Here is a 27,179-nt window from a genome sequence, read left to right on the forward strand (position 1 = left end):
CACACGACGGCTTCGAGAGATCGCGAGCTACGCGAATCGAGCACAAAAGGTGACGAAAAAGGCTCGAAAGTCGTCGAAATCGTGTGAAAAGGGGAAATTTTCGAAAATCTCAAAAATCTGCGGAATGATAAGAAAATCGGCGATAACGCGGCCGCGGCGACGGAATTTTTTCATTGGCGGTTCCCTATTTGCTGCGTCGCGCCTGTCGGAAAAAAACGGCGACTAACCGTGTTTTATAATATAAGAGATAAGAAGAAGATATGTTTGTTTACAATTACATAGTTTAGATACATTGTTGTTTTCAATAATATTTATGGTACATCCACCACATATTTCTTGTTATATTTGTTAAATATTATTGACAAAAGACACAAAGTACAATCCACGATGTATTTTTGACATTACAATCAGTATTTGAATTATCATCTATGTTAGTATTTTATATGTTTAACAATTAATATTTCTTTTTGGTTTTACAATAATAATCTTATCTTATTGTTAATATTTCGATATAATATAAATTCCTTATTCTATTACAATATATTTTTTTTTTTCATGCAATATACATATATATAAAATGTTATGTATTTTCCCAACACCATGTTAATAATATTTAATATGCTTATAATGTGCATGTTCCTCTCTGTATTATAATATTTCCTTATGTTTCCTATCCCTTATATTATTTTATTAATATATTTTATATATATATATTTTATTTTTCATTTCCTATATTTTTCCCGTTTATACAGTATGTCCCATAAGTCCCGTATCACCCTTAATATTTCCATGGGAAATCAATACATTTAAACGCGGGTTTTTTTACAGTACTAAGTATGAAAATTCTGATTGACTGGCATAAAATTCATTTTTTTTTTTTTAAAATTCAAAAATTCAAAAAAAAATTTTTTATGCATTTAAGAATTTAAAATTTGTAAGATAGCCATTTTGTTGAACATATTTTTAAAACAGTTCAAAAAAAAAAATATATAAAAATTGAATAAAAATTGACCAAGTTAGAGCAAGTTATGTTTTTGAATAATTATAACAAAAATATTAATTGTTTCACATTTCAATAATAAAATATCTATTTCAGCATGTGTTATGCCAGACCTCCCGACCATATATGATAGTACAGAATGTACTGATTCTAATTGTAATAAAACGAGTTACCAATACTCCCATATAACATATATATATGATGGAAACTTCAAGGAACTTGAACAATTTATTTATGAACGTACTTGTATCATTAGCAGTATCTGTGAACATAAGAATGGCAATGAGACATGCACAAAAATTAAAACGTTAACACCATGCCTATCTAACCAACATTTATTCATAGAAATAATTCAAAATGACGAAGGTGAGTGTGTATAAATGTATAATCTTATGTATTTAAAATAATATACGTTTAATTAATAAATAAAATAATTTTAGGATTTACCAGCCAAAATCATCCAAGAACCAATGTACTTATAAAACTATCAGATATCCCTCCTGTACTAAGTGTTCAAAATGTGAACTATGAACTCAGAGGTATTTGTTCATTGACCGGAGACATAAGTGGTGTAGGTCACTATAAAGCGTATTGTAGAAGGTTAAATAACAATTGGGAAATATATGATGATTTGGCAGTAAAATCAATTCCAGTTAAGTCTGAAACAATAGTACAGTGTGAATATATCTACTATACTATATAAATAACACGAAGAAAAAATTATTATTTCAAATATTTTAGTTAAAAAGTAAATTTATCTTTTGTTAAGCATTTTATTTTACAACTTCTATAGGTATACGTATTATTTTAATGAACAAATGTAGTATATATAAGGATTAACATATTGTATTTAACTATAGATAATATGCATTTTGAAAATATAAAACTGAAGGATTATATGTATGTATGTATGTTGTTTTTTATAGCCATATTTGATACAAATTATGAAACAAACTATAATTTTGAAAAAAAAAAAAACTTGCTTAAGTTTGTCTGAACATATTAAGTATATTAATACTAAATATTATATGAATTTGTATACATTATCAATAATATTCATACAAAATATTAAATCTTAGCAACTCTCATATAAGTTAGGGCTGTGATGATTTTCCATCATTAATTAAGTTCAAATCAACGTAATAGTAAAAGTTTTAATGACTTAATTTGACTAATAACTGATTTGAAAATCGATTGAATTATATAATATCACATGATATAGCAAAGAAGTTAAATAAATGAAACACTAGTGTAAAAATGAGTTTTTTTAGAGGTAAAAAAATCTAATTTGGATAAGTCTGATATGAATAAAAAAATTAACTTGAATAAAATACAGTTAAGTAAAAAACAATACTAAATTGGATAAAATAATCTAAATTGGATAAAAAAAGTCTAAAAGGAATAAAACAATTAATATGAATAAAAAACCATTTTTGATTGAAAAATATAAATAGAATAACCTTGTTGAAAAAATCCTAAATCAGATTTAAAAAAGTCATATGAATAAAAAAAAATTAATTTGAATAAAAAACAGTTAATTAAAAAATCTAAATATAATAAAAGCCTGGTTGAATAAAAACCTAAATTAGATGCAAATTCAAAATTTGGGCATTTCCCCAGCCCCCCACCAAAATTTTGATTTAAAAAAAAAACTAAATCTCTACAAACGAAAAAAATTAGATTACAAACCAATACAAACCGGCTACAAACGAATGGTAAAAAAAAAAAATTCAAATTCAAAATTGGGGGGACTGGGGAAATGTACCTCCCCCTGAGCACAATTCGGCCTGTCGTTGCGTCGCACTGAGACTCCACCTATCAGCACGTCAGCAGCGCTAGCGTTACGCGAAAAGGGTAACGCTCAAATAACGCTCGAAAAATTTCACTGCTCAAGCGGAAAAGTCGGAAAAGCCCCATAAGATGTTTTCACATCAATAAAAAAGTGTATTAATTTGAGAATCTATTTTAATTCGGCTAACTATAGTATTTACTTCATAAGTTATTCGCTTGAAAATCGAACATAAAATCTATTTTTGACATAATTATAATTGTAAACTTCATTTACCTCCCTGAGGTCACCAATTGTATGTGTGGCGTTAAACTTGGGCAGATACACATTGACATAATCCAACCTCCATTGGCTTGACGAGACAATATTTTGAATAGTGTTCGTACTTAGCATCTTACTAAGCTGACTAATTCCGTGTTCTTCGTTGACATTTGGCAGGATCACGAACAGACTAATGTCACCGCCTTTGTACGGGAGTTCTATGATGCGCGAGCCCAACTCGCTGGAGTTCGCTACACAAACCGGGTTATAGATATTATTAAGTGCGGTTTACAATATCATTGTGAAATGGCGGATTGAAGAGGGGTGGTGGTTTTATTTATTTATTTATTTCCGCGCCAGACGAGAAATATTGTACAAAAATAAATTATAAATATTGGTAAACCCCATTGGGAGATATGTTTTTTCCCGAAGTATATTTTACTGTTGTTAAAATGATTGAAACGTTAATATGTAAAATAATTTCGGAAACAGTGTTTCAGCATACAAATATTTAGACCAAATAATATTTTACCCCAAAATATTTCAGCTGACAAAAGTATTTGAACCAAAAATATTTTAGATTAACCGTATTTTAGGCGAATATTCCAACTGAAAAATAATTAGACAGAATAATATTTTAGCTGAAAGTTTTTCAGTCAAATAATAATTTGGCCGAACCGCATTTTAGCTGTCGATTTAAATACTGTCAGTTATAATATTATCGGCCGAAATGTTTGTCTGCTAAAATAATATCGGCTAAAATAAAGTCAGCTGAAATAATATAGTCTACAGAAGCCAAAAATATGGTTCTGCTAATGTACCTGCAATGATGGTAGGTACCATAATTTTTTTTTTTTTTTGCTGAAATGGGTATCGGACACAATATCTATTTTCAATTTTCATGCGTTCGCGATTAAATCATAAACGGTACCTACCTGCAGGTATAATATTTGTTATATGTATATAGGTACCAATGTTGAAATATTAACTAATAAGTATATAAAATAGAGTTTAAATGGGTGGATAAGTGGGTGCTTACGTTCCTTGCACAATTAAATAATCTAGAAATTTAAAACCACCTATTCTGTGGCTATTAATTTATTATGTTTGACAGTACCTACCCACATAACACACGTCACGTCTAAGATCATTTTTTTCATTTTGACCAGCGGTCGGCATTATTTTATTTTAAGCATAAATGTATATTCTTATAAAATGTTAAGTATTTAAGTTCAAAACCATTAGCTGATTAATATGTCAAGGTATCTACAAACAAACAAAGTTTTAATCCACTCTCAAATGGTGTATGCTTACATATTTTGAAGACTGCAGTTTTTTTCATCATCGTTACATACTCGTACTTGGAGGGTGACGTGTAAAACATATCATTTTCCGTGCTGTCAAAACCCGAGCTCCAATAGCCGTTGAAGTACGCCGCGTTTGCCTGTGGAAATGTTGCCATACGGAGTATTATTACTTGCTAAAGGTAATTAGTACTATACAGGTGACGTCAAAGTTGTTTTTAATCAGATTCAGGCAATCCGATCATACAATATAATGATTTGTACAGTAAACTATCGTTATTATGTCGAAACCCGAGAGAAACAGAAAAAGTTGGAGATATTGAGTTTTATTCTAATGGTAATAATTACGTCTTTCACTTTAGTTCGAGGTTATAAGTAATTCGAGATCTCGACATTAGACATAATAATAATCTACTCAGTAGTGGATTTCATACTATGAAACGCGTACCTACCACTAGTATGTGAAAGACCACAAGGTGGTAGAATGGAGAATAAATTAATTAATGCCTATTATTAATTGTGTTTGAAAATTGAAACAGTTAATAGATAAATATAAATAAATTGAAAATAATTTCACTAATAATAATATAATTCTATACAATGTGCGACATTTATTATTATTGTGCAACGCACGCATCCCGCACAGCCGCACGTAGGTACGTAGAATGTATAAAATTTAAATAGTAAAATTAAAACTAAAAATATACTGTTATCAATAAATAAAAAAATAATAATTTTGTAATAATTTAGTGCCTTATTATTATTTGAAAGAAGTGTACATATTACAATTTTGAATAGTTTCATTTTTATGCATAAGTGGTACGTGACAGTTTAATACACATGAGTGGACGAGTGGTACGCAAAAAAAAAGCTTGAGAGCCGCTAGGTTGGTGATATTGAATTTTATTGTAATAATTGTAATTACGTATTTCTATTGAGTTTGAGTTTTAAATTCAAGATCTCGACGTTGGACATAATAATAATCTACTGTATTATGAGGCGATGATGCTCACCAGCACAAGTATCGTCCGAGAGGTGATCATCCCCACGGGAAATAAATCCTTGATTATCTGGTTGGTGTGGTTGGACACCCAGTTGTTGATGTACTTGTTAGCCAGTTCGGGATTGACAGCGAAATCAATTTTGTGCATCTCGTCCTTCAATAATTCAGCAATGCACTCTTCTATCGGATATTGGTAGAATATACCGTTAACCGAGCTGAACTTGTAATCTGCGCTGGTGTTCAATGCTCTCTTTGAAAGGAACAGTTTATCCATACGGTACGCTTGTATCACGCTCATTTTGTCCTGCACCAACGATGAATTGGGTCAGTCGACGATAATATCAGCCAATTACAGTTTTCCACAGTTAATGTACATATTATATTTCATATTGTCGCTATTTAATTAAGTTTCGTAAACGATTTAAAAAATTTGCATCGTTTTGTAAAATTTTTGCAATGCGCACTTGGGGATTTATGTTTTTAAAACAATTTCTGTGTGTGTGTAGGTATCGCAAAAATGAACAAGTCATTGAAAAATACTAAAAACATAATAAAAGTTCTATGCCTACTTAATCTGATTTAAGTCTTGATTTATTTGCACACTTTGCAACAAAATATATCCTATATTTTTTGACCAATTGTGTATACCAATATAATAAACGTGATTACCTACCTACAACGTTTAAAATACCAATTAATATTTTAAATGGAATCACGAAAAAAAGTTTAAATCTTTACAGTATTTAATAATATTTAATATGTTATTTTTTTTGATATATTTTATAAGATAGGTAAGCATTTAATTTGTACTTACATAGTACCTACCTAACAAGTTGTTATTACTTACTACCAACCCAAGTACCAATTAACAAAAGACTGTTAGATTTAAAACAGTTACTATATTGTAAAATTTTTTTTTAAATTGTTATTTTTTTATAAATTATAAGAGAACTGTTTCTTTTTTATATACATAATAACAAGTAGTTACTAACATGTAACAACTAACACGAGTCTGTTAGATTAAAAATAGTTTATACTTTGGGATATATTATATTTTCAAGTTTAAAAATATTCAAATATTTTATAAAATTACTGTTTCATTTTTATTTACATTGTAACAAGTATAAATTCAGAGTCAAACAAAAGACTTATTATAAAAAAAAAATGGGTAAGTGGATGTCGCTCGAAAAAAAAAAATTGACCTATAATAGGTATCTATAATAAATTCCATATTAATCATATCACAATATCCATTAGGCAGGTACTTATAATGCGTTATACATCAACAACAAACTGTGGTACTATCATAGATATAATATAATAGTATACTTTAGAAGATTCAAGTACCCACGAATAATATTATACAATCACAACAAAATAACTAAAATAGTTATTCCAGGTTTTTAAATATGTAATTTCGTCCAAATTTGAATTTAAAATGTCTGTAAAAAATAACTGTGCTTATGTATTTTTTAGATTTTTTGGTTACAGTATGAACTATTTATGAGAATCTTTTTTTTAAATTTTCAATCCTTAGTTATAAAAACTGAACATTTTATAATTTTTTAGTAACAAAATAATTATTAAATTTTAAATTTGATAAATTTTGTCAAAATTCGATCTTTAAATGATTATAAAAAAAAATTGTGCCAAAGCATTTTTAATATTTCACAATTGCTATTGTAACAATATAACAGGAGCCTTGTATTAAATTTTCAAGCTTTTTTGCCCAACAAATAAAATTGTATTGGTATTTGTAAAAAAAAAAATTTTAAAAAATAGAAACTAAAAATGTCCGTAAACAGCTCAAACTAAATCAAAATATTTGGAAAATGTTATGGTGTATAGAAAATGTTATATTAGCATTCAGTCAAAATTTCATGTACCTATGGTAATTTGTTTAAGAGTTGCACCAAAAACCAAAATCGATTTTTTCGAAAACAGATTTTGTGTAAAATTCTTAATTTTTCTTAACCAACTACCGTGTACCAACTAGATTCACTTTCCTATCAGAAAAGATACTGTTGAAGAAAATCCAAGCACTTTTACTGTCCTAAAAGGCGATGACAGACACAAAAAAAAAATTAAAAAAAACACACATCATTATAAAATCAATACATTCATCGTTCCACTCAGAATCTAAAACTATAATAAAAATCTTGTTCTTAATATTTTTTTAAATTTGCTATAAATTAAATGTTTATTATTTAAATATGAATTGAATGTTACTTGTAATCTTGTGTTAAATAGATACAATGTAATTACTATTTAGAAATAACATGTACCTACTTGGCTTAAAATTGTGGAAATGACTCAAACAATAAATTTAAAAAAAATCAATAATTGTAGCAAAACGATTAGGTATACATTCAATATTAATACTGAAATAAAAACACAGTTAAAGCATTTCATGAACATTTTCACAATAAAACAGGAAAATTTACAGCACTAGACATACCTGGTCTGGCGGTAGATGGAGGAAACTCCTTAAGTTCTTTTCGTTACTCCAGAAGTAAGTGATCAAAATAACCATGTATATGCTGTGTGGCGAGAATATCAAGTTATTTTTATTCGAAGAGGTCGCAAGAGTTTGCAAAAGTTTAATGCTGAATTCCTGCTCTAGTTTGTACAGGTAAGACTTGCCGTAAAGAGTGTTGTTCAGCGACGGCCCTGGTCCGGGGGGCACACATTTCTGTGTTACGCCCGCCACCGTCGATGACCAGGTAGTGGTGGCCAACATCACCAAACCGATAACACACTTGCACAGCCAATGCATCTCCTTATCGTTTATTGGTTCCTGGAACAAGACGTAGTTTATCATGTAAATGTTGTTCGATAAAATAGTCTAGTACCTACCTATAAGAAGGTATAGGAAAATAATGCATTCAAAATTCAAATAACCAAAAAAAAAAAAAAATTGGTTTTCTTTTTATTGTCTACACATTTTTAAAAAATATCATCGTCAGCTCTATTTTTTTTTTATAATTGCTATTTTATAACAATATCATATTTATGTATATGTCATTAGGTTTCAGGCAAAAATCATTAAACTAACTATTAGGTACCTAGGTACTTTTAATTAGTAAACTAACGTGGTACACCATGTATATAACGTACAATATAGTTTCATTATAATAATATGACAACACGGTACTATTTGAATTTGTTTATCTTATAATTGAGATTTTCTTAAATATTCTCTTTCTCGAACTTTTCATTATGATACATATGTTTTCGAATTAATTAAATAATTACTAAAACATAATTATGTTAAAACGTAAATTTGCTGCGGAAAACCCGCCACGCCGTAATTTAAAACCAATTGGTAACCTGCTGCTCATAATATTGTCTATTGTACCTACTTTTTTATACACGAGACCTTATCTGATAATTACAGCACCATCGGTTGTAAACACGGTTTTCTATGTTAAACCGTGGTTGTGAATAAAGGAACCTACATAATATTCTCATCAGTTGCACTACAAGGGTACACATCGAATAAATGCAGGAAGACCTCTTGCAGTAACTTATTCCGTAGCTGGGAGACATACAAATAAAAAAAAAAAAATTCAAACAGCCTTAGCGTGTTCATAATTATTTAACACAATGTTCAAATTTAAATATAATTATGCCAAATCTCACTAGCAAAACAAATTATAAAATCATGTACTATTTTTTTTCTAGTATACTATTGTTCTACAGAATCATATTAAGAAGAATTCCTGCTATTTACAGTATTTGCCCTCTTTAAACAAATATTAATAGTATTTAATATTTACATCATTAGGTACCGAACTTTGTTCAGACTTAGAATATAATTTAATAATAATAATAATACCTATAGTTAAATTAAGGTGGAATATTATAAATTTATATTATATTTAACTAATATTTGTATAATAATGGCTTTAATGATTAGTATTTTATTAGAAAACTATAGTACCTAACTGCACTATTTATGTATTTTAAGAGTTTAAATTATTATCTTTATGAGTCCAAGTGTGATTGCAAATCATAATTTGTTCCCGAGAATTAGGTAGTACCTAGTGTGTAATATAATATAGAATTAATGTAAAAAATGAATACAAATTATTTAATATATTTAAATTACAAGGTTTTAGTTTGTTTAAAATACATACAGTAGCATGGTTCGGACATTAAGTATCAATTAATTAACAAAAATTAACTGACCGAGAACTATTCACCTTCTTGATCTTATTACTAATAATCCAATTACTATACCATCAAACTTTCAAATTTATTTAGTTAATTGTTATATTATTATTGTTACTTTAATTTATTTTGAAAAAAACCTCTATAATATTCGATTAATATTCGATATGATGATTTGGTATGATAAGGGTGGTTCTGAGTGTACCCACATTTGCAAAATACACGATTCCGAAGAGAAAGATAGTTTTATTTTTCGAGTGTACATAATGAGTACTTAGGTACTTATTTATAATGATTAATGAAATATTATTACATTTTCACTTAGCTGAGAGAGGGGGCATAATTGAATGAAAATTACATATTTTGTACATTTTTTATATTAGCTAATTTGAACTATTATACTCCTGTTAGATTCTCATATTATTTTAAGTAGGGGTATTTTTTAATCCGTGTGGCGTACATTTGATTGAGTCTTTATAATAAAAAAAAACGATGCTGAGTGTGTGTTTCTCTGGTGTATAGTAGGGTTGTAACTGTGGGTGGGTTACTGTAATGGATGGTGCTGAATTTGAATTAAAATTATATCATATTATTGTATACGAAAAATAATTCCGAGCGAAGATGGTTAGTCAGCCTATGCATATATCATGATATTATTAAGTATATTTTATGATGTTATTATTATGAATCAATTAAATTATATTTAACCTATTTACGTAGAACTTGATCTTAAATATAATTGATCCTTAGCTATAAAATTTAAAAAATTTAAATGTCAAAATATGACATTGGCACTTCTTGCAACAAGCCACAAACATAAATCAACCGTTATTCACTATAGAAAACTGTGTATACCTTAATTCGTGATTATTATACATAACATCCACGCAACCCCATACCTAAAGCTCCATTTCGACAGCATTTACATTTACAATTTTTTGAATTTTGTTATACCTATGCATTATTTTGTGTAATTTTGTGGTCCAATTTTCAATTTTTTCAGACACTCAGTTTTAAGCAAATCAAGAACAACCGTTGATATGCTGGTGAAATTTTGAAAAAATTAAAAATTCACTTACTTAACTTTGTATTATACCATAATTTGCGGACTAATTTTCAATTTTCCGGACTAGATTTTTAGCAAATAAAAAAAATTAAAAATAAACACTTAGGTACATTGTTTTTTAGTATAGGTACCATAATTTTGCAAGTAATTTGCGTAATTTTGCGGACTAGTCAAATTCACTTAACAGACATTTCAATATACCATATTATTACATTGTTTTTACATAAAGAACGGGTTTTTCTAAAATTTAAAAAAATCAATATTATGGTACTTAATTGATTTAAGCATGTTATTACTAAAACTATCAAAACCTGCATGATAATGTTCTCAGTTTGTTTCAATATTTACTTCTGTTGTCATTATAATAGTGAACGTCACTTGTTTTTAGTGTCAGCTACCCGGCGTTTTCCTGCGGCCACCTCAAGATTTTTCTATAAAATAATTTAAACTATCCAGCGATAAAACAAAAAAAAAAATGTTTTAAATATCCTAATGTCTTACTATAATAGGTAACTTTGACATTTTTCTTATTGTTATTATTATATTAATTATTAGGTAACTATTAAATTATTATATTATATTGACTTTTAAAAAAATAGTAAGTAAGTAAAACAACACAATAATATTTTTTGTGTCTGTGTACACGATTAGTAGTTGAAATAATGCTTTGATTTTCAATTTCAGTATTTTTTTCGATAGGAAAGTGAATCTAGTTGATACTTTTGGGAGGTCAAAATTCCCAGTAGTTATCAAAAGCGCTCGGAAAAACAAAATAAAAATTAAGAAAAACCGGTAATTTTTATGCGAAATCGTTTCGATGTAACTCTAAAACAAATGATCGTATCGAATTTCCACTAAATGTTTATATTAGCCTGTTCTATATAAGAAAAAACTTTCAAAATATTTTGACTAGTTTTGAGCTGTTTTCGGATATTCTCAGTTTCCAACTTTTTTCAGTTTTTTTTTATAAATTCCAAAAATCGTTTTTTGTCGGATAAAAAAACGTGAAAATTTAATACAAGGCTCCTGATATATTGTTACAGTAACAGTTCAAAAATATTAAAAATACATCGACACAATTTTGTTTTATAAGCATATAAGATCATATCTTGACAAAATACGGAAAAAAACACGAAAGTTAGAAAGATTATTTTGAGTTAGGAATTCATACAAATCTAAGATGTGAAAATGTAATACAAGATTCCTCATTAGCCTGTCAATTTTTCAAAATTGGATATTCCCTCGATTTCGATTTCTTATGTACCTAGCAATTTTGTTATTTTGTTGTAATTCAAAAACGAATTACTGTACGTAGATAAATGAAAATTTTACTGAATATTTATATTTTCATCTTTTATACACCATAAAATGTTAAAAATATTTTGACTCTTTTTGAGCTGTTTACGGACATTGTCAGTTTTCAAATTTTTAGTTTTTTTCCTATCTATAAATATCAATAACATTTTATTTGTAGGATAAAAAAAGCGTGAAAATGTAATACAAGGCCCCTGATTTATTGTTACAGTATCAGTTGAAAAATATTTTAAATACTTAGGCAAAATTTTTTTTTATAAGCATTTAAAGTTCGTAATTCGAAAAATTTTATCAGATTTAAAATGTTATAACTATTTTGTAGTTAAAAATGTATGAAATGTTCAACTTTTATAGCTGAGTATTGAAAATTTTAAACAAGGTTCAACTTAAATAGGTTATATATATATAAATTTCTTTTTCAAAATATTATCATCAATTAATATACTTAGTTAATCATATACAACGATAATATTTTTCATGATTATTTAATGTATAATAAATGCCATTCAAATACATTTATAGTCTTATCTGACTTATAAAGGCATTTTCTATGACATGCTAACCGTGAAATTTTTCAACCTTGTGAAATGGTATCACCTAGTCGTTAGAAACTTTCAAATTATTTGATTGATTTTTAAAACGTTCACTATTCGCCAAAATTAATTCCAAATTTTCTTCAGTGTATAAAGAAACTTAATTATCTGTTAAATATAAAAATATCACTCACCAATAACGAAAACTGCCAAAACTACGTAATCAGTAGGTATCAATGTCAACGATGAACTAAAACACAAGAACACGAATGACTAACTACTAGCCGTTAGCAAGTTTATATAACCAGTTACAAAGTTCTTATCGAAAACATTTAAGGTTGGTTAGTACCTAATAGTTGTTCAGTGGTGTAGATAATAAATTAAATACGTGTAGATATATCATAAACGCTATATTTTATTTTGTTAATGATATTACTATTTATTGATATTATTGATACAATGTGCTAACCAGTGGTTTTTGATGACTTTTTCTTTATATCGACAAAATAATTTTATTGGTATTAAAAAAACAAATGTATATAGTATTATTCGTTTTAAAATAAAGAATCAATTAACATCTTTGAAACTGTGAAATTAGATACAATTTTGAATAGGTATCGTCGTATCGAACGTTATCGAATTCGGAATTTGACATCTCATTAATAATATTTCCTCATTTACGTCGAACAGGTGTACCGTTTTGTGTATTAACATAAAACGTGCATATAAATATTTTTTTTTTATCGACTAGGTACATATTATAAATTTTATATTGGTAGTAAAAGGCCTAATTTCAGTATTCTAATAGCACAGCCTACATTAAGATGGAGGAATAATATATTAATAGGTATGCAGAGTGATCTATTTAACGTAAGACACTCAATATTTCAAAAAGTATTACATTTTTCAAAATTTTCTTTTTCGAATGTCAAAATGTTTTAATACTCACTACATTTTTCATACTCCATAATATTTTAACCCTAAGCATAATTAAAAATAATTTATAGATGTTTTATAATTTTATAATTTTTATTAAAAGGACTCCATTTAAAATACAATTCCTTTTTATTGTTATTTGCTTATTATTCTACATTCTAATAGGTATTTTAATGTAAATATTAAAATTCAATAGTGTATTGACTAAAAAAAAATTATTTAATCAATAAAAACATTGTTTAATAGTATTTAAACAGACAATTTTTTTTTAAATACTTAATATTAATAATAATATAATACAATACCAAAATTTCAAACATTTAAATAAAATAATTTTTCTTTTATCATTGATTTAAGATATTAAAAATTAATACCTGATTTTTCTCAAAATCATAAATTCTTAGTTACTACAACACTAATGTATTCACACTGCGATATAGGCATTATATTTATCAAATATCGAACCCTAGAAAGTTTAAAACAACCAAAAGTGTTTACAAGTAGTATGTTTATATAATTTAGTTCAAAACTACTCAGTTATTAATCTGATCGTCAGTTTGTATACTTGTAACTGCTGTAGTTGAGATCATAATAATATAAGTCTTGCAATATTAAAGAACAAAATTCGCCCAAGACGTAAATTAATTGCCTATTCAAGACGCCGCGCCGTGTTATCATTATTTTACTGTTAAATTAATGCATTACAAATTTATAATCTACCTACGACCACTCAATCAACGTGGAAACGAAACAAGGCTTAAGTATTTTAAAGATCGAATTTTGACAACATTTATCAAATTTAAATTTGAATAATTATTTTGTAGTTAAAAATGTATAAAATGTTCAACTTTTGTAATTAAGATTTAAAAACTTAAAACAAGATTCCACGTAAGTAATTAATTCTGTTACCAAAAAATCTAAAAAATACACAGTTAAAATTACAGTTAAAATTACACAGTTTATTTTTATAGACATTTTAAGTTCAAATTTGGACGAAATTACATATTTAAAACCTAGAATAACTATTTTCGTTATTTTGTTGTGATTGTATAATATTATTCTTGGGTATACTTGAAACTTCTAAAGTATACTATTATATATCTATGATAGTACCACGGTTTTTTGTTGATGTATAACGCGTTATAAGTACCTAATAAATATTATGATATGATTAATTTGGAATTTATTATAGGTACCTAATATAATATTATGTCTTATACATAGACTGACATACCGTCTCCGCTCAGAATCGTTTTTCTTGTACAATGATATTATATCATTGAATTCAAATTTAATACCATCCATTATACAGTGACCCGCTTGTAACCTACTGACTACTGTACAGCAGAGTGACATCCACTTACCACCTTTTTTTTTTAAATTCAAAAAAATGTATTTGTAAATATTATTTGTTTTAGATAAATTGTGATTGTGTAAATGGTTGCTCGAGTTAAGTTAAACTCAGGAAAATCAATATATTTTAGGAGTAAATTAATTTGAAAATACACATTTTTAAAAATATACTTTTGGAAAATATTGAGATATAATAATAAATTTAAAAAAATAATAGTAAATTGTAATATCATTATTATAAAATAAAGGACGCTACATCTCAAATTATTTATGATCCATAAAATGTTCATACATTTTTTTTCATACTCTTAACCCATACGTAAAATACTATTATATACAAGGGTGGATAGGTAATATTTATGTTACAGGGAAATATTTAAAGGGCCCCCGCAACTGAAAAAAAATTTGGTCGCTTCGCTCGCATTAGACATTCAATCTAACATATTTACCTATAAATAAAATTTTTAGTGCGAAAACGTATTTTTAGTTTGGTGGGGAGTTGGGGAAACGGCATATGAGGAAAATGCTTTTTTCCGGTTGTGAGGAGTTTTTGAAAAAATTCGTGTAAGGTCGTATAAATTCCGTACTAAATATCGGCCAAAAAAATTTACAAAAACAAAATATTGGGGGGGGGGGGGGATTAGGGAAACATACGAGGATATTTCGGTCTTCGATTAAAGATAAAAATGTAAAATACTATGTTAAAGATCCATAAGCAAATTCTTGACTTATCGTTTTATTATTATACTGTTAAAAATAACAGTAAGTAATAATAATTTGTATAAAAAAAATGAAGTTTTAAATTTAAACTATTCCTATTTGGTGAATATTTTATTTTGCAAAAAAACAATATGTAGACCAGAATAGGCCCCTCAACATAAACAGATGGGGGCCTACAGGGAAAAACCCTTTTTCCCTATAGGCCTATCCACCCCTGATTATATATTATACTACAAACACCTGCAGTAGGCCTTAAAAAGAATCGATAAAATAAATAATCTATTTTCGCGTCAACTGTTGAAAATTCGCTGTTCATGAAAAAAAAGCAATAAAACACAATCTGATGAGACGTCTGAATTATTAAACGAACACGTTTTTTGTTTTTTTTTTTTTAATAATTTAATGTTCTTTTCCCTATCTCTCTGCTTGCCAAGTAAAAATAAATATAAGGCACGTGCAGCTGCCGTTTAAAGAAAAAAAAATGAAGGTCTGTCCCGTGTCTGAATTCACTCTGCAGCGCGAAAGAGAAATCATTATTTTACTGTTTAATTAATGCATTACAAATTTATAATCTACCTACAACCACTCAATCAACATGGGAACAAAACAATGCTTAAGTGTTTTTAAACGTTTTATCTGAAGCTAATCGGAATATAATAATTAATTTGTTATACGAAACGAATTGAAAGCAATTCGAAAGAAATTCATGAATAGAGGTTACATTAGGGGTACATTACAACCAATTTGCAAACCTTGAAACTACTTAACAAAATAATATATTAAATGCTCTACGAAATAATTGATTTTTGATTTTAAAAGTATTTAAAACCCTAGTTTATTAAAAAAGTATACGCTGCAATGTAGACCAGTGGCGATGTCCAGGGTAGTATATTACTTTTTTTTTACTCCAAAGATTGTGCGTTTACGAGGTGTCTCATCGTTTTTAACTATCTGCAAAAAAATATACAAATTTAGGTACGACGTGAACTATGTGCCATATGAAATTTTATGGTAACAGTTGTTATATCACGAATGCATAATAGATATCATTATAATATTATAAATTAGAAAATTATATGAATTTTATTACATGTGACAATAACAATTTATTTTGGATTCTGAGTGGAACGATGAATGTATTGATTTTACAATGATGTGTGTTTTTTTTAATTTTTTTTTTTTTGTGTCTGTCATCACCTTTTATGACAGTAAATGTGCTTGGATTTTCTTCAACAGTACCTTTTCTAATAGGAAAGTGAATGTAGTTGGTTCTTTGGGGGGGGGGGGTCAAAAGTAAAAATGTCCCAGTTATCAAAAGCGCCGTGAAAAACAAAACAAAAATTAAGGAAAAACGGGAATTTTTACGCAAAATCTGTTTTCGAGAAAATCGATTTTGGTTTTTGGTACAATTCTAAAACAAATGACCATAGGTACATACAATTTTGACTGAATGTTTATATTAGTATTGCCTATACACGATAAAATTATCAAAATATTTTGACTTATGTTTAGCTGTTTACAGACATTTTCGATTTTCAATTTTAGATTCTGAGCGGATTTTCAATCATAACATAATCATAACATTTTTCAAATATTTTGATTTATTTTGAGCTGTTTACGGACATTTTCAGTTTCCATTTTTTTTAGTTTTTTTTTCTATAAATATCAATAAAATTTTATTTGTTTGGCGAAAGCTTGAAAATGTAATAGAAGGTTCCTATTATTTTATTTCAAAATCAGATAAAAATAATTAAAAATCCATTGACACAATTTTTTTTTTATAAGCATCTAAATTTCAAATATTGACAAATTACGTAAAAATGACGAAAATTTGGAAATTATTTTGAGTTAGAAATTCATGAAAAATTTTCTTTTTAAATCTAAGATTTGAAAATATAATACAAGATTCCTCATAAATTTGTCTACCTTTTTCAAAAAAAAAAATGTCTACAAGCAAGTCAAATGAAATTTTTATGAGCGTTTAAAATTTATATTTTTACAGCATTTGATATTCAATCGATTTCTCATGTTACGATTTTCTTATTTTGTTGTAATTAAAAGAAGAAGACTGTAGATACTTGAAAATTTCATTGAATGTTCATATCAGCATTTTCTCACGATAAAATTTTTAAAATAATTTGACTCTTTTTGAGCTTTTTACGGGTATTGTCAGTTTTCAATTTTTTTAGTTTTTTTTTTTCTATAAATATTTACTGCATTTAATATTTTCTAATTGTGCAGTAAATGATCGGAAAAATGTTCTTAAATTAATTTATACATAATATATTAGTAATATATTAAACAAATTGTGTAGTTGTATTTTCGGTAGGTACCGTGTAGCAATGCATTTGTTGAACGCGTTTTTTATTCACATGAACAGTTTGTGTACAGACGAGCGCAATCGTTTAGGAATTGATACGGTTAAAGCCGAATTAGTTATAAGAATAAATAAATAAATAATCATCCATTGAAAATGATGACCTTTTTTTTGAACACTTGGGCCGGTATTTTAAAAATTAAATGTGGGCAACCCTAAGATTAAGTCGTAATATAGTTGTAGGTATACATCTTATAATTATTATGTAAATGTTCTTTATCTGTGTAATATGTTAGGCTGACTAACGTATTTACTACTATCACACACACACAAAAAATAGGAAATTATTTTTTTTTACCATATGCTTATACAGAAGTCATGTATTCATGTGTTTTAAATTTAATTTTAGAAGGATTTCCTCTATTTAAGTACCTATGTTGTTTTAAAGTTCAGGTAGGGTAAGTGAAACACCAAATTTACAAGTTTAACTTTAACTGCTTACTAAATTTACGTAATCTGTTCTTAAAGCCGAGCTATTATTACTTAATTGCAAAAAAAAAATTTTAACTATGCACCAGTAGTTGTGGCAAGTGAATATTAGTCGACTAACTAGTGCTTGACTTACATATTTCAATTTACGGGCCAAGTGTAGAGAACTATATTTTTTAAAGTACAAAATTATATTTTTAGAATTAAAGTATCACAATTCAAAAAAAAAATTACAGCACTTTTAATATTTTAATTTTTGGAACATGATGTACTAGGTTAATTTTTAACATTTATATGTATATGATTAAGATCAAGAAAATAAAATTATTTTTGATGTGAAACACATCATGCGCTTCTTTTGATAACAGACCATATTTTTATTATGTTATTATATAAATTGTGTATAATATAGTGTAAATCTTTAATTTTTTGTATTAAAAAGAATTGTACATATAATATATTACTGTGTAAGTCTTAGTTCAATCATACTTTTGTATTATATAGGACTCAATTTATAGAAATTTAATATACTATACATTATCAGAGTTTGTAATTATTGAAGATTAAGAATCAACAAACCAAGGACAGAAGAGGAACGTCGAACATGACATTTACGGAGTGTAAATGAACATTAAACAGACTTCTAAAATATAAATCATAAGAGTGGCACTTTTAAAAATGTTTACACTTCAGTAAGAATTTATTCATATATTATATTAAAAAAACTTGACAAGTTGAATATGTATTAAAATATATAATGTATATTAAAAAGCATATTTCTTTACTCACTTAATTTCTCAGGTATGAAAATATTTATTTAAACATTTATTGATAGCTATATATGGTACAATAATTATATAAAATGTATTAAATATCAGAAAAGGGCAAATAGTATAGCAGTAGCTATAATTGTATAAGCTATATGGAGGTACAAGACTTATGTAATACATACAATTATAGTTAATTTTAAGAGACTTCTGTAAGGACGTGTAGGTACATTTAAAAATACTTTGAACACTTTATAGATGGTATGTGAGCACAAAATTAAAAACCTATAATGTTTACAAATTTAATACTTAACACAAATACAACTGTCAATGCACAATCATGAATTTTTTATAATTATTTATAGGATACACTAAAGTGTATAATATTTTCTTGGATTTCTAAGGCTAGATAATTGAAATACATTCATAATATAATATATTAATATATTATTATTATTATTAATATATTATATTATATATTATATATATTCATGCCCAGTGACCTATATGTAGGACACCAGTTTATCACATCGTTATCTAATCTATTTTTAGAATTATTTTCCCCAATCTGTCAAAATTTTTAACCTTGGGCATGAATGGAGTAAGTCCAAACCAATTTGAATCTATATTCCCTTTAAAGTAGATTAAACAATAATTTCAAGGACTAATATTTTATTAAAAACAAGTTAGTGATCAATGATCACTAATATTTCTGAAATAACGATTAAAAAATATTTATTTCTTAATTCACCCTTAAAGATAGATTAGAACCCTTGGGCTTCCTGTAAATATATTTAACAATTTGTAATGCACTAATATAATTGAAATAAAATTATTCATAAACCTTATAATTACAATCCAAAGTTTAGGTCTTGGCCCTGGCAAAAAGGGAATTGAAGTTTGAATACAAACTGAAGCCTAAGTCTACCTATACAAATATTATATATTTTCTGTAAAACATCTACAAAATGTAAATTTATTTGGATTTATTTTTTTGTATCTTCAATTTGTTTTTGTAGTATATCACTTTGGTAGATGACATGGTTTCAGATTCTGATTTGGATGCTTCTAGAAGATTTAAACTTATCTGGGGTTCGGGCATCACTGGAGTGTCCTTTGGTTTCACTAAAATAATTTAGTTAATTAATAATTGTACATGGTTATATATATATAATTTTAACCTGTTTGTAACTTCTCCAATTCAGTTATTTTCTTTTTAAGTCCTACAATTTTTTGTCTCATTTTAAACATTGTAATAGCATTATTTTCTTCTTGAATTAGTTGGAATAACATATTAAGTTTTGCTTGATAATGTTTTTTTAATTCCATGAATTTTTTTTCAATTGACAAATGAAATTCTTGAAAATTATTATTTAAAGACATATAATTATGCCTAAGTCTGTCACTCGTTGCCTAAAATTGTTTTAAATTTATATTTATTATAAAGAAACTAGCTACATTCAAAACAAAATAAAATATAAATTTGTTGATACTCACATCAAGTTTAGATATTATTTCATCATTTTCTCGTCCAGATTCTTTTAAATCTACAGCTTTGATAAAATAATGTACCAACAATTTCTTTAGTTCGTCTATATTTAAAGTTGACAGACACTTCCAAAAAATTTTTGTTTCATTTGAATTCTGTAAACAAATAATATCCATATTATATCATTTTTTTCTTAAAAAACGAAGGGACTACATTTTAATGTTATTTATTACCGTTTGAATAAAATGTACTAAATTTGTATCTTTATTGCACATATTATTTTTTAATTCAATTAAATAATCTATGGAATCAATCGCTTCATCATTTTCTAAATATTTTCGAATATCTTCTTTGAATAAATTATTTTCCTTGAAAACAAAAGTATAATCAGGAATATAATAATTATTTAACTTATTAATTGGTCCATACAAAAAAAAAAAACGAGAATAAAATATTATGTTTTAAATTAAGGTATGTTTAAACCCAATCATTAATAATACTTGAATATTAGTTACATCAAGATTATTTTTTAATTTAGTTAAATAAAACTACATACATTTTTCATGTTTAAAAAATAAATAAACTTAAAATTTTATTGAATAAAAACCTTTTGATATTTGGGATTGAACATTCCTCTAGGACGTGAACTTAAAATTTCATTCCTCATATTTTGCAAATCCAAAAATTCTTTTTTTAAATTATCATTTTCAATTAAATTTGATGATGATGTATGGACTCTAATTTTTTCTATGCTTGTTAAAACCTGAAATTGCATAAAATGTATAGCAATTTTTTTAATTGATTAAATAAATATAGAATACAAGTTATTTTACTTACCCCCAGATTTGATAAATTAGTTTTCAATTGATTAATTCGCTTTTCATTTTGTATTAATAATAATGAAACTTCTTGTTTATTTTTTATATGGTTATTTAATTGGTCATAAAATATTTTTAAGCGATCGTTGGAAGTTTGTAATGCAATTTGATATTGTAGTAATCTAAAACAAAACATTCAATAGTAGGTATTTATTTAGACAAATTTACAATTTATATGTAAATACTTTTCTGTACTATCACTGGCAATTTTTATAATATCATTCATCTTTTTAATTTTATCTTCATATCGTAATCGCCTATTATTTGTTCGCTCCCCATAATCCTTATCTTTACTAGATCCATTAGCATAATTGGTTTTTGATTTGTTTAACTGACTTACAATTTTAATATATTTTTTGTTTGTTCTATTGTACTCTTTTTCAACTTTTTCCCTTGCTTTCCATCTGACTTCTGCATATTTGGCAGTTTCACTGATGTAATTTTTCTAAAATAATTTAAATTTTAGCAATATATACAATTTTGTTTTATAAAAATTAATAGTGAATAATAGGATAAATATTATGACATATTTACCTTAATTGATATAATATCTTCTAATTGTTTAATATTATTTTTTAATCCATCCTCATTAATAGTTATTATGCTCAATTCTTTTCTTTTTAAATTTACCACTTTTGTCAAAGTTTTTAATTCTTCTCGCATTTTTGTAACATTGTCTAAACTGTTGTTACTATTATTAAAATTTTGTGAAATATGTTGACTTGGATCAAATTCAGAATCTAAAAATAATTTTAAATCAATTAAAATTGAGCTAACAAATATTAATAACACTTGACCTTTTGACAACCAATGGCATTTATATAAATTTTTCAAAATGTTGTCATTGGGAGCATTCATGGGCGTGATCTATCAATACTAAGACTATCATTTTTATCATTTTTAACCTACATTTTCTATATTTATAATGTTTAACAAGTGCCAAACTTAAAAATATTTATAAAATAAATTTTAAAACAAACGGTTTTTGAAAATTCCTACTAACACCGCATCAAGAGAACACAGTTTTTCATATACACTAAAGAAATATTTCAATTTTTAAATTGTTATGCCGTGAAACAAATTTTGTGCTCACTTAGCATAATGTCATACAATCAACCAGAACAAATATGCAAATGCATATAAATCAAATTATGAGTTTTTGTTAAATTGTTAAATACCTATTCAAACAGTTATTTGGGTAAAGAGGACATATTATATTTTAATTTTTTAATTACAGACTAAACCTTACTTAAAATCAAAAATAATTTTTTATTTAAATATAACATATTTACTAATTATAAAATGATGCTTTATTTTCTAAATTGAATGCAATCAGATCAAAACAAGATAAATAAAGCTAGTGGTTGTATGTGTTTCACAAAAACTTGCATTGTTTGATGATTAATGTTTGAAAATTAAATTATAAATTATAATTTAAAGTTAACAAATTGCGTGATTACCTGTTGAATTAAATTTTACAGAGATATTATAGTAACACTTTTGGTCATAGACACAGGTAAACATAAAACAGTCCAAGTAAATTTAGAAGCCTACACTCACTAAATCTTAAACACTATCCACCCTTTTGGTTTTCATAGTATTATTGACCGGAGATTTTATTGTTTTTATTCCTCAAAATTTAGAAATAGCCTAAGGCCTCACAAATCGTAACGGTGACCCTGGTTATTCCTATATATATAATTTATTTTACTAATAGTATTACAATAGATTTATTTAATTTCTGCTGAAAACATTGCATTTATTATAAGTATTTAATTATTATAATAGTGTATATTCAAATCATATTAAATTATTGTTATTATCTAACTGTAGAACAGTGTGAATAGGTTCATGGTATAAATGAGTAATAACTTAAAATTAATCTAAATATTTTAAAAATATCATTGAGTATGGGAAAATGTATAATATGAGTAAAAATTTCAAGTCCCCGCGTATAATATATTTAAATTACAACAAAATAACTAAAAACACTATTCTTTGTTTAAATAATACCTATCTAATTTCTTCTAAGCTTTGATTGAAGTTGAAATGTGTAAAAAAACAAAATTTCTATTGAATCTGTTTGAAAACATGACACTATTTGGTTTCATCAGCGGATGACCACACTGTATATTATGATTAATTTGAAATTTGTGATCAACTTGACAACATGTGGGCATTCAATTAAATAGACCGGTAAATACAAATAGTTTTAATGATTATTCATATTGCTCAAAAACGTTGTCTGGATATTATATATTTCAAACAATACTTTAATTTATCCATGGGTATATCTTAAATAGCTAGACAATATGTTTTAATTGGAGTAATTCATTTTCATAAGCTTTTATAAATACTAGTAAAAATATGTACAAATGTTGATTAAGCATAGAATAAAAAAAAACCTATACAATTGACTCCATACTATATTACAGTACAGAAGAAAACTTATAAATATTATGATTAATATTCTTGAAATTTAGTTTTATATGTACCTAATACATAAAGATAGATATTTTAAAATTTCAATACAGAGATTATGAATAATTATTAAATTCAATGATTATGATTTATGAGCAATACGTACAGTCAACGTTGTGATTGAGTTCATCTGGTGTATGAGTAATACTTATTCTGACGAGATAGTCGAATCGATAGTTGATGTATTTGTTGTATGTGTCAAATACACTAATTAACTTCTGATCAAATTTTATTTCATTTATAATATTTTCAATGTTTATACCCATTTTTATTTGTTGATGGTCAGACAAAAACAATTAACGATAAGTTACGATTATGTACTATACGTTTGGTCTAATACATAGTGAAATAACCGTGGTTTAAAACTTCTAAGAAACAACGGAAGTAAAATATAAATACATAAGTGAAAATAGTACTACAGTATCAAAACACTCAATAAAAAGATTACTAATAATAATTAATAAGTAATTACTTATCACATTAAAAGACAATAGAATCGAGTCGGTCGCGGTGTAATCACGTATCAGCATCGCTAATAATCATCGTCATCGCTTGGGCACGTTCGTTATCATTTTAGTTACAGGTATGCGCAACGTTTCGTAACGTTTGTTAAGTTTGTAAACTGATGACAATATTGTACGATTGCTTATCTTCGAATAAATTATCGAAAATTATATTATGATAATATTTTAAATAACTATATTTATAATAAATATTAATCATAATCTTATAAATGTTACCCAAGTATCATGTGTATATCAAAGAGGATGTCGCACCCGCATAATAAGTTTTCTCCGCCACACGTTGCAGCGGTGGCGGTAAATTTCTTTTGTCTTGGCGGTGCCGGTAAAATTGTGTCCTGGCTCATTTTGCCGTAACCTCCACCGCCACTGAAACCGCTGTAGTGTGTGAGGACCATTACCCATATTGTACGGCATATCAAATTTTCGTTCGCTAGTTTCAATAGGGTGGTGCCGTCAGTTTTGATATTAGAGTGAATAGACCTATTATCAAACTTTAAAGTAACAACATGTCAACATTATCGAATCCCGGAAAAAAAAAACCAAGGAAAAAAAGAACAATTTACAATTTTTGAAATTTTTAAAAATGTTAAGAAAGTACCAGTGGTGCAACTAGGGCTGAAATATTGGAGGGCTGTAGCCCCCAACTGATATTACATGAAAAGTAACTCATGGGGAAGATGCCCTCATACCCCCATATTTGTTGACTAAAAAATATAAAAAAATCGGAATGATTATGTTTTGGCAACTTTTCGATTTTTAAAAACTTAGTTTTAGGGTACTTTGTAAGAAAGTAAAAAAAAAAGCCCGGACAAACTTCGTTTTTAAGTTATTGATGAAAAACTTGAAAAACTACATAACTTGTGTACCTATGCACCTAACGCGCATTTTTTTAAAAAAAACTACTTAGAATTGAATATCACTCTGACGAAAAATAGAAAATATTCACCGATTTGCTAATCGTATGTAAAACCACCTTAGGCAGGCCTCGGAATTAAACAAAGTTGTTAAAAAGCACATAATCTGCTAGCGTTACCACTCGCTCCGTGCGCTGCACTCGAACAAAAAAATCGAAAAAACATCAAGCACGAGTTCCTCCGGCCTCCGCACAGCATTAAAGTAGTGTTGTGCATATGCGTATAAACGTAAAATAGCAAACTTTGGATGGCTTAAACTTCCAAAATAATGGTTTCCGCAAAAAAATCAAACAATTTCGAAATCAGCGTTAAAAACCACACATTTTGAAAAAATAAATTAATAATATTCAATTCTAAGTATTTTTTTAAAAAATGCGCGTGACGAAAAAAATTTAGTTATTGAAGTTTTTTATCAATATAACTTCAAAACAAAGTTTGTCCTGGCTTTTTTTTATTACATTCTTACAAAGCACATTTTAGAAAAAAAAATTTCAAAAATCGATAGGTTGCTAAACCAGAATTATGTCAAAAAATCATACAAACAAAATCAATTATTTATTTACTCAAATATTTAATTATACGTTATTTTTTAATATTTATATTATAATTTTTAAATAATCATCTCACGGTACAAAAATAAGCCTGGAAGTTGGATCTGATGAAACGAAGTTGGCTCAAGATGTTATATAGGTGGATATAAACGAAAAAAAAACATAGGTACCTACTATATTTATGAAAAAATTCAAATTAGACTTGTAAAATTATGCGAAGATTATAAAAACGGTAAAAGGGATATTGAAAATTTCTTAACTACTGTATCACACACGATATGATACCATTAATATTTAATTTTGTTAAATAATAATAATTTGATATCAATAACTTTTTTTTTTGTGATAATCAATTAATATATTTTTAAAAATTGTTCTTTTTTTCCTTGGTCTTTTTTACCGATTACCAACATTATCTGTGTTCTCTAGTTGGTTTTTACGATATTTTAATTTTTAAGTGAATTATGAGTGTAAAATATTAATATTTGAAAATGCTCATAACTCAGTTGAAAATTAAAATATCGTAAAAAACCAACGAAAGAACAAAGATAATGTTGTTACTTAAAATTTTTATAATAGGTCAATTTATTCTAATATCAAAACTGACGGCACCCTATTGAAACTAGCGAACGAAAATTTTCGTGTGTAAGACAGATACAACATAATATGCGTGTGCGAAGTACTCTTAATGTAATTGTATAATTGCAGGTTAATTTAATATTATATTAAAATATAACTTACAACGTTGGTAGTACTAAGTATCTACATATAATCTACAGTATCTATACTGTCCTAGTGGCTAGTAGTAAGTACTTACCTACGTCCTACCAATTTAATTTATACTTTCCCATGTATGGTATCAGTGGCGTGCAGATCCCTTTTTCCATGTGGGGCAAAGTTAATTTTTTTACACCCACCACCCACCCAAAACTAAAAGAACGTAGTAAAATGACACGTAGTAAAATAACATTTACAAATTTAATTTTAGTAACTTGTAAAATTCTTAACAAAAAATACCACCCACACAAACCCCATTTGTGTCTTGTCTGCACGCCACTGTATGGTATTAATATTAATTTTTAAATTCTCAATGATCAAAGTTAAATATAATATTATGTAATATAAAAATATATTTAATTAATAAATAATATAAGATGTCATATATGTACTTTTCAGTGATGTATGTCTATCGAAACTTGAGTTACCAAAAGACCATAAATTAACCGGTTACAGTTTGGTTCTCAAGAAGTCGATATCGCTACCTTACTGTTTAGACTTTCAATCTTCAACGACCATGAATTAACCGGTTACAGATTA

The 27,179-nt window shown here is 26.8% G+C and overlaps 3 protein-coding genes across 7 annotated transcripts in view; 1 reads left to right on the forward strand and 2 right to left on the reverse strand.

Moving 5' to 3' along the window:
• Positions 1 to 27,179, forward strand: part of LOC100163277 (disintegrin and metalloproteinase domain-containing protein 11) — a 164,535-nt gene that overhangs the window by 110,596 nt on the left and 26,760 nt on the right. The window lies entirely within an intron of this gene.
• LOC100568496 (serine protease inhibitor 88Ea-like) lies at positions 1,000 to 13,015 on the reverse strand. Of its 3 annotated transcripts, none has more exons than XM_029488041.1 (6): positions 12,638 to 13,015; positions 7,816 to 8,154; positions 5,368 to 5,661; positions 4,365 to 4,494; positions 3,066 to 3,301; positions 1,000 to 1,262 (listed from the first exon to the last, which is right to left on the reverse strand). In XM_029488041.1, exons 2-6 carry the CDS (start codon positions 8,131 to 8,133, stop codon positions 1,233 to 1,235), a joined length of 1,008 nt encoding a protein of 335 aa, XP_029343901.1. In that variant the 5' UTR covers positions 8,134 to 8,154; positions 12,638 to 13,015; the 3' UTR covers positions 1,000 to 1,232. The 3 variants fall into 3 exon arrangements, with proteins under 3 accessions (XP_029343901.1, XP_029343902.1, XP_029343900.1); XM_029488042.1 differs by lacking the exon at positions 1,000 to 1,262 and adding an exon at positions 1,374 to 1,659; XM_029488040.1 differs by lacking the exon at positions 1,000 to 1,262 and having other exon boundaries at positions 2,952 to 3,301.
• On the reverse strand, positions 19,681 to 24,382 carry LOC100161607 (reticulocyte-binding protein 2 homolog a). Its single transcript, XM_001944800.5, has 9 exons — positions 23,980 to 24,382; positions 21,927 to 22,132; positions 21,578 to 21,837; positions 21,352 to 21,514; positions 21,122 to 21,277; positions 20,748 to 20,882; positions 20,523 to 20,669; positions 20,207 to 20,438; positions 19,681 to 20,150 (listed from the first exon to the last, which is right to left on the reverse strand). Exons 1-9 carry the CDS (start codon positions 24,137 to 24,139, stop codon positions 20,002 to 20,004), a joined length of 1,608 nt encoding a protein of 535 aa, XP_001944835.2. The 5' UTR covers positions 24,140 to 24,382; the 3' UTR covers positions 19,681 to 20,001.

Source organism: Acyrthosiphon pisum, chromosome A1, assembly GCF_005508785.2.
Source record: "Acyrthosiphon pisum isolate AL4f chromosome A1, pea_aphid_22Mar2018_4r6ur, whole genome shotgun sequence".
NCBI classification, from domain to species: Eukaryota; Metazoa; Arthropoda; class Insecta; order Hemiptera; family Aphididae; genus Acyrthosiphon; species Acyrthosiphon pisum.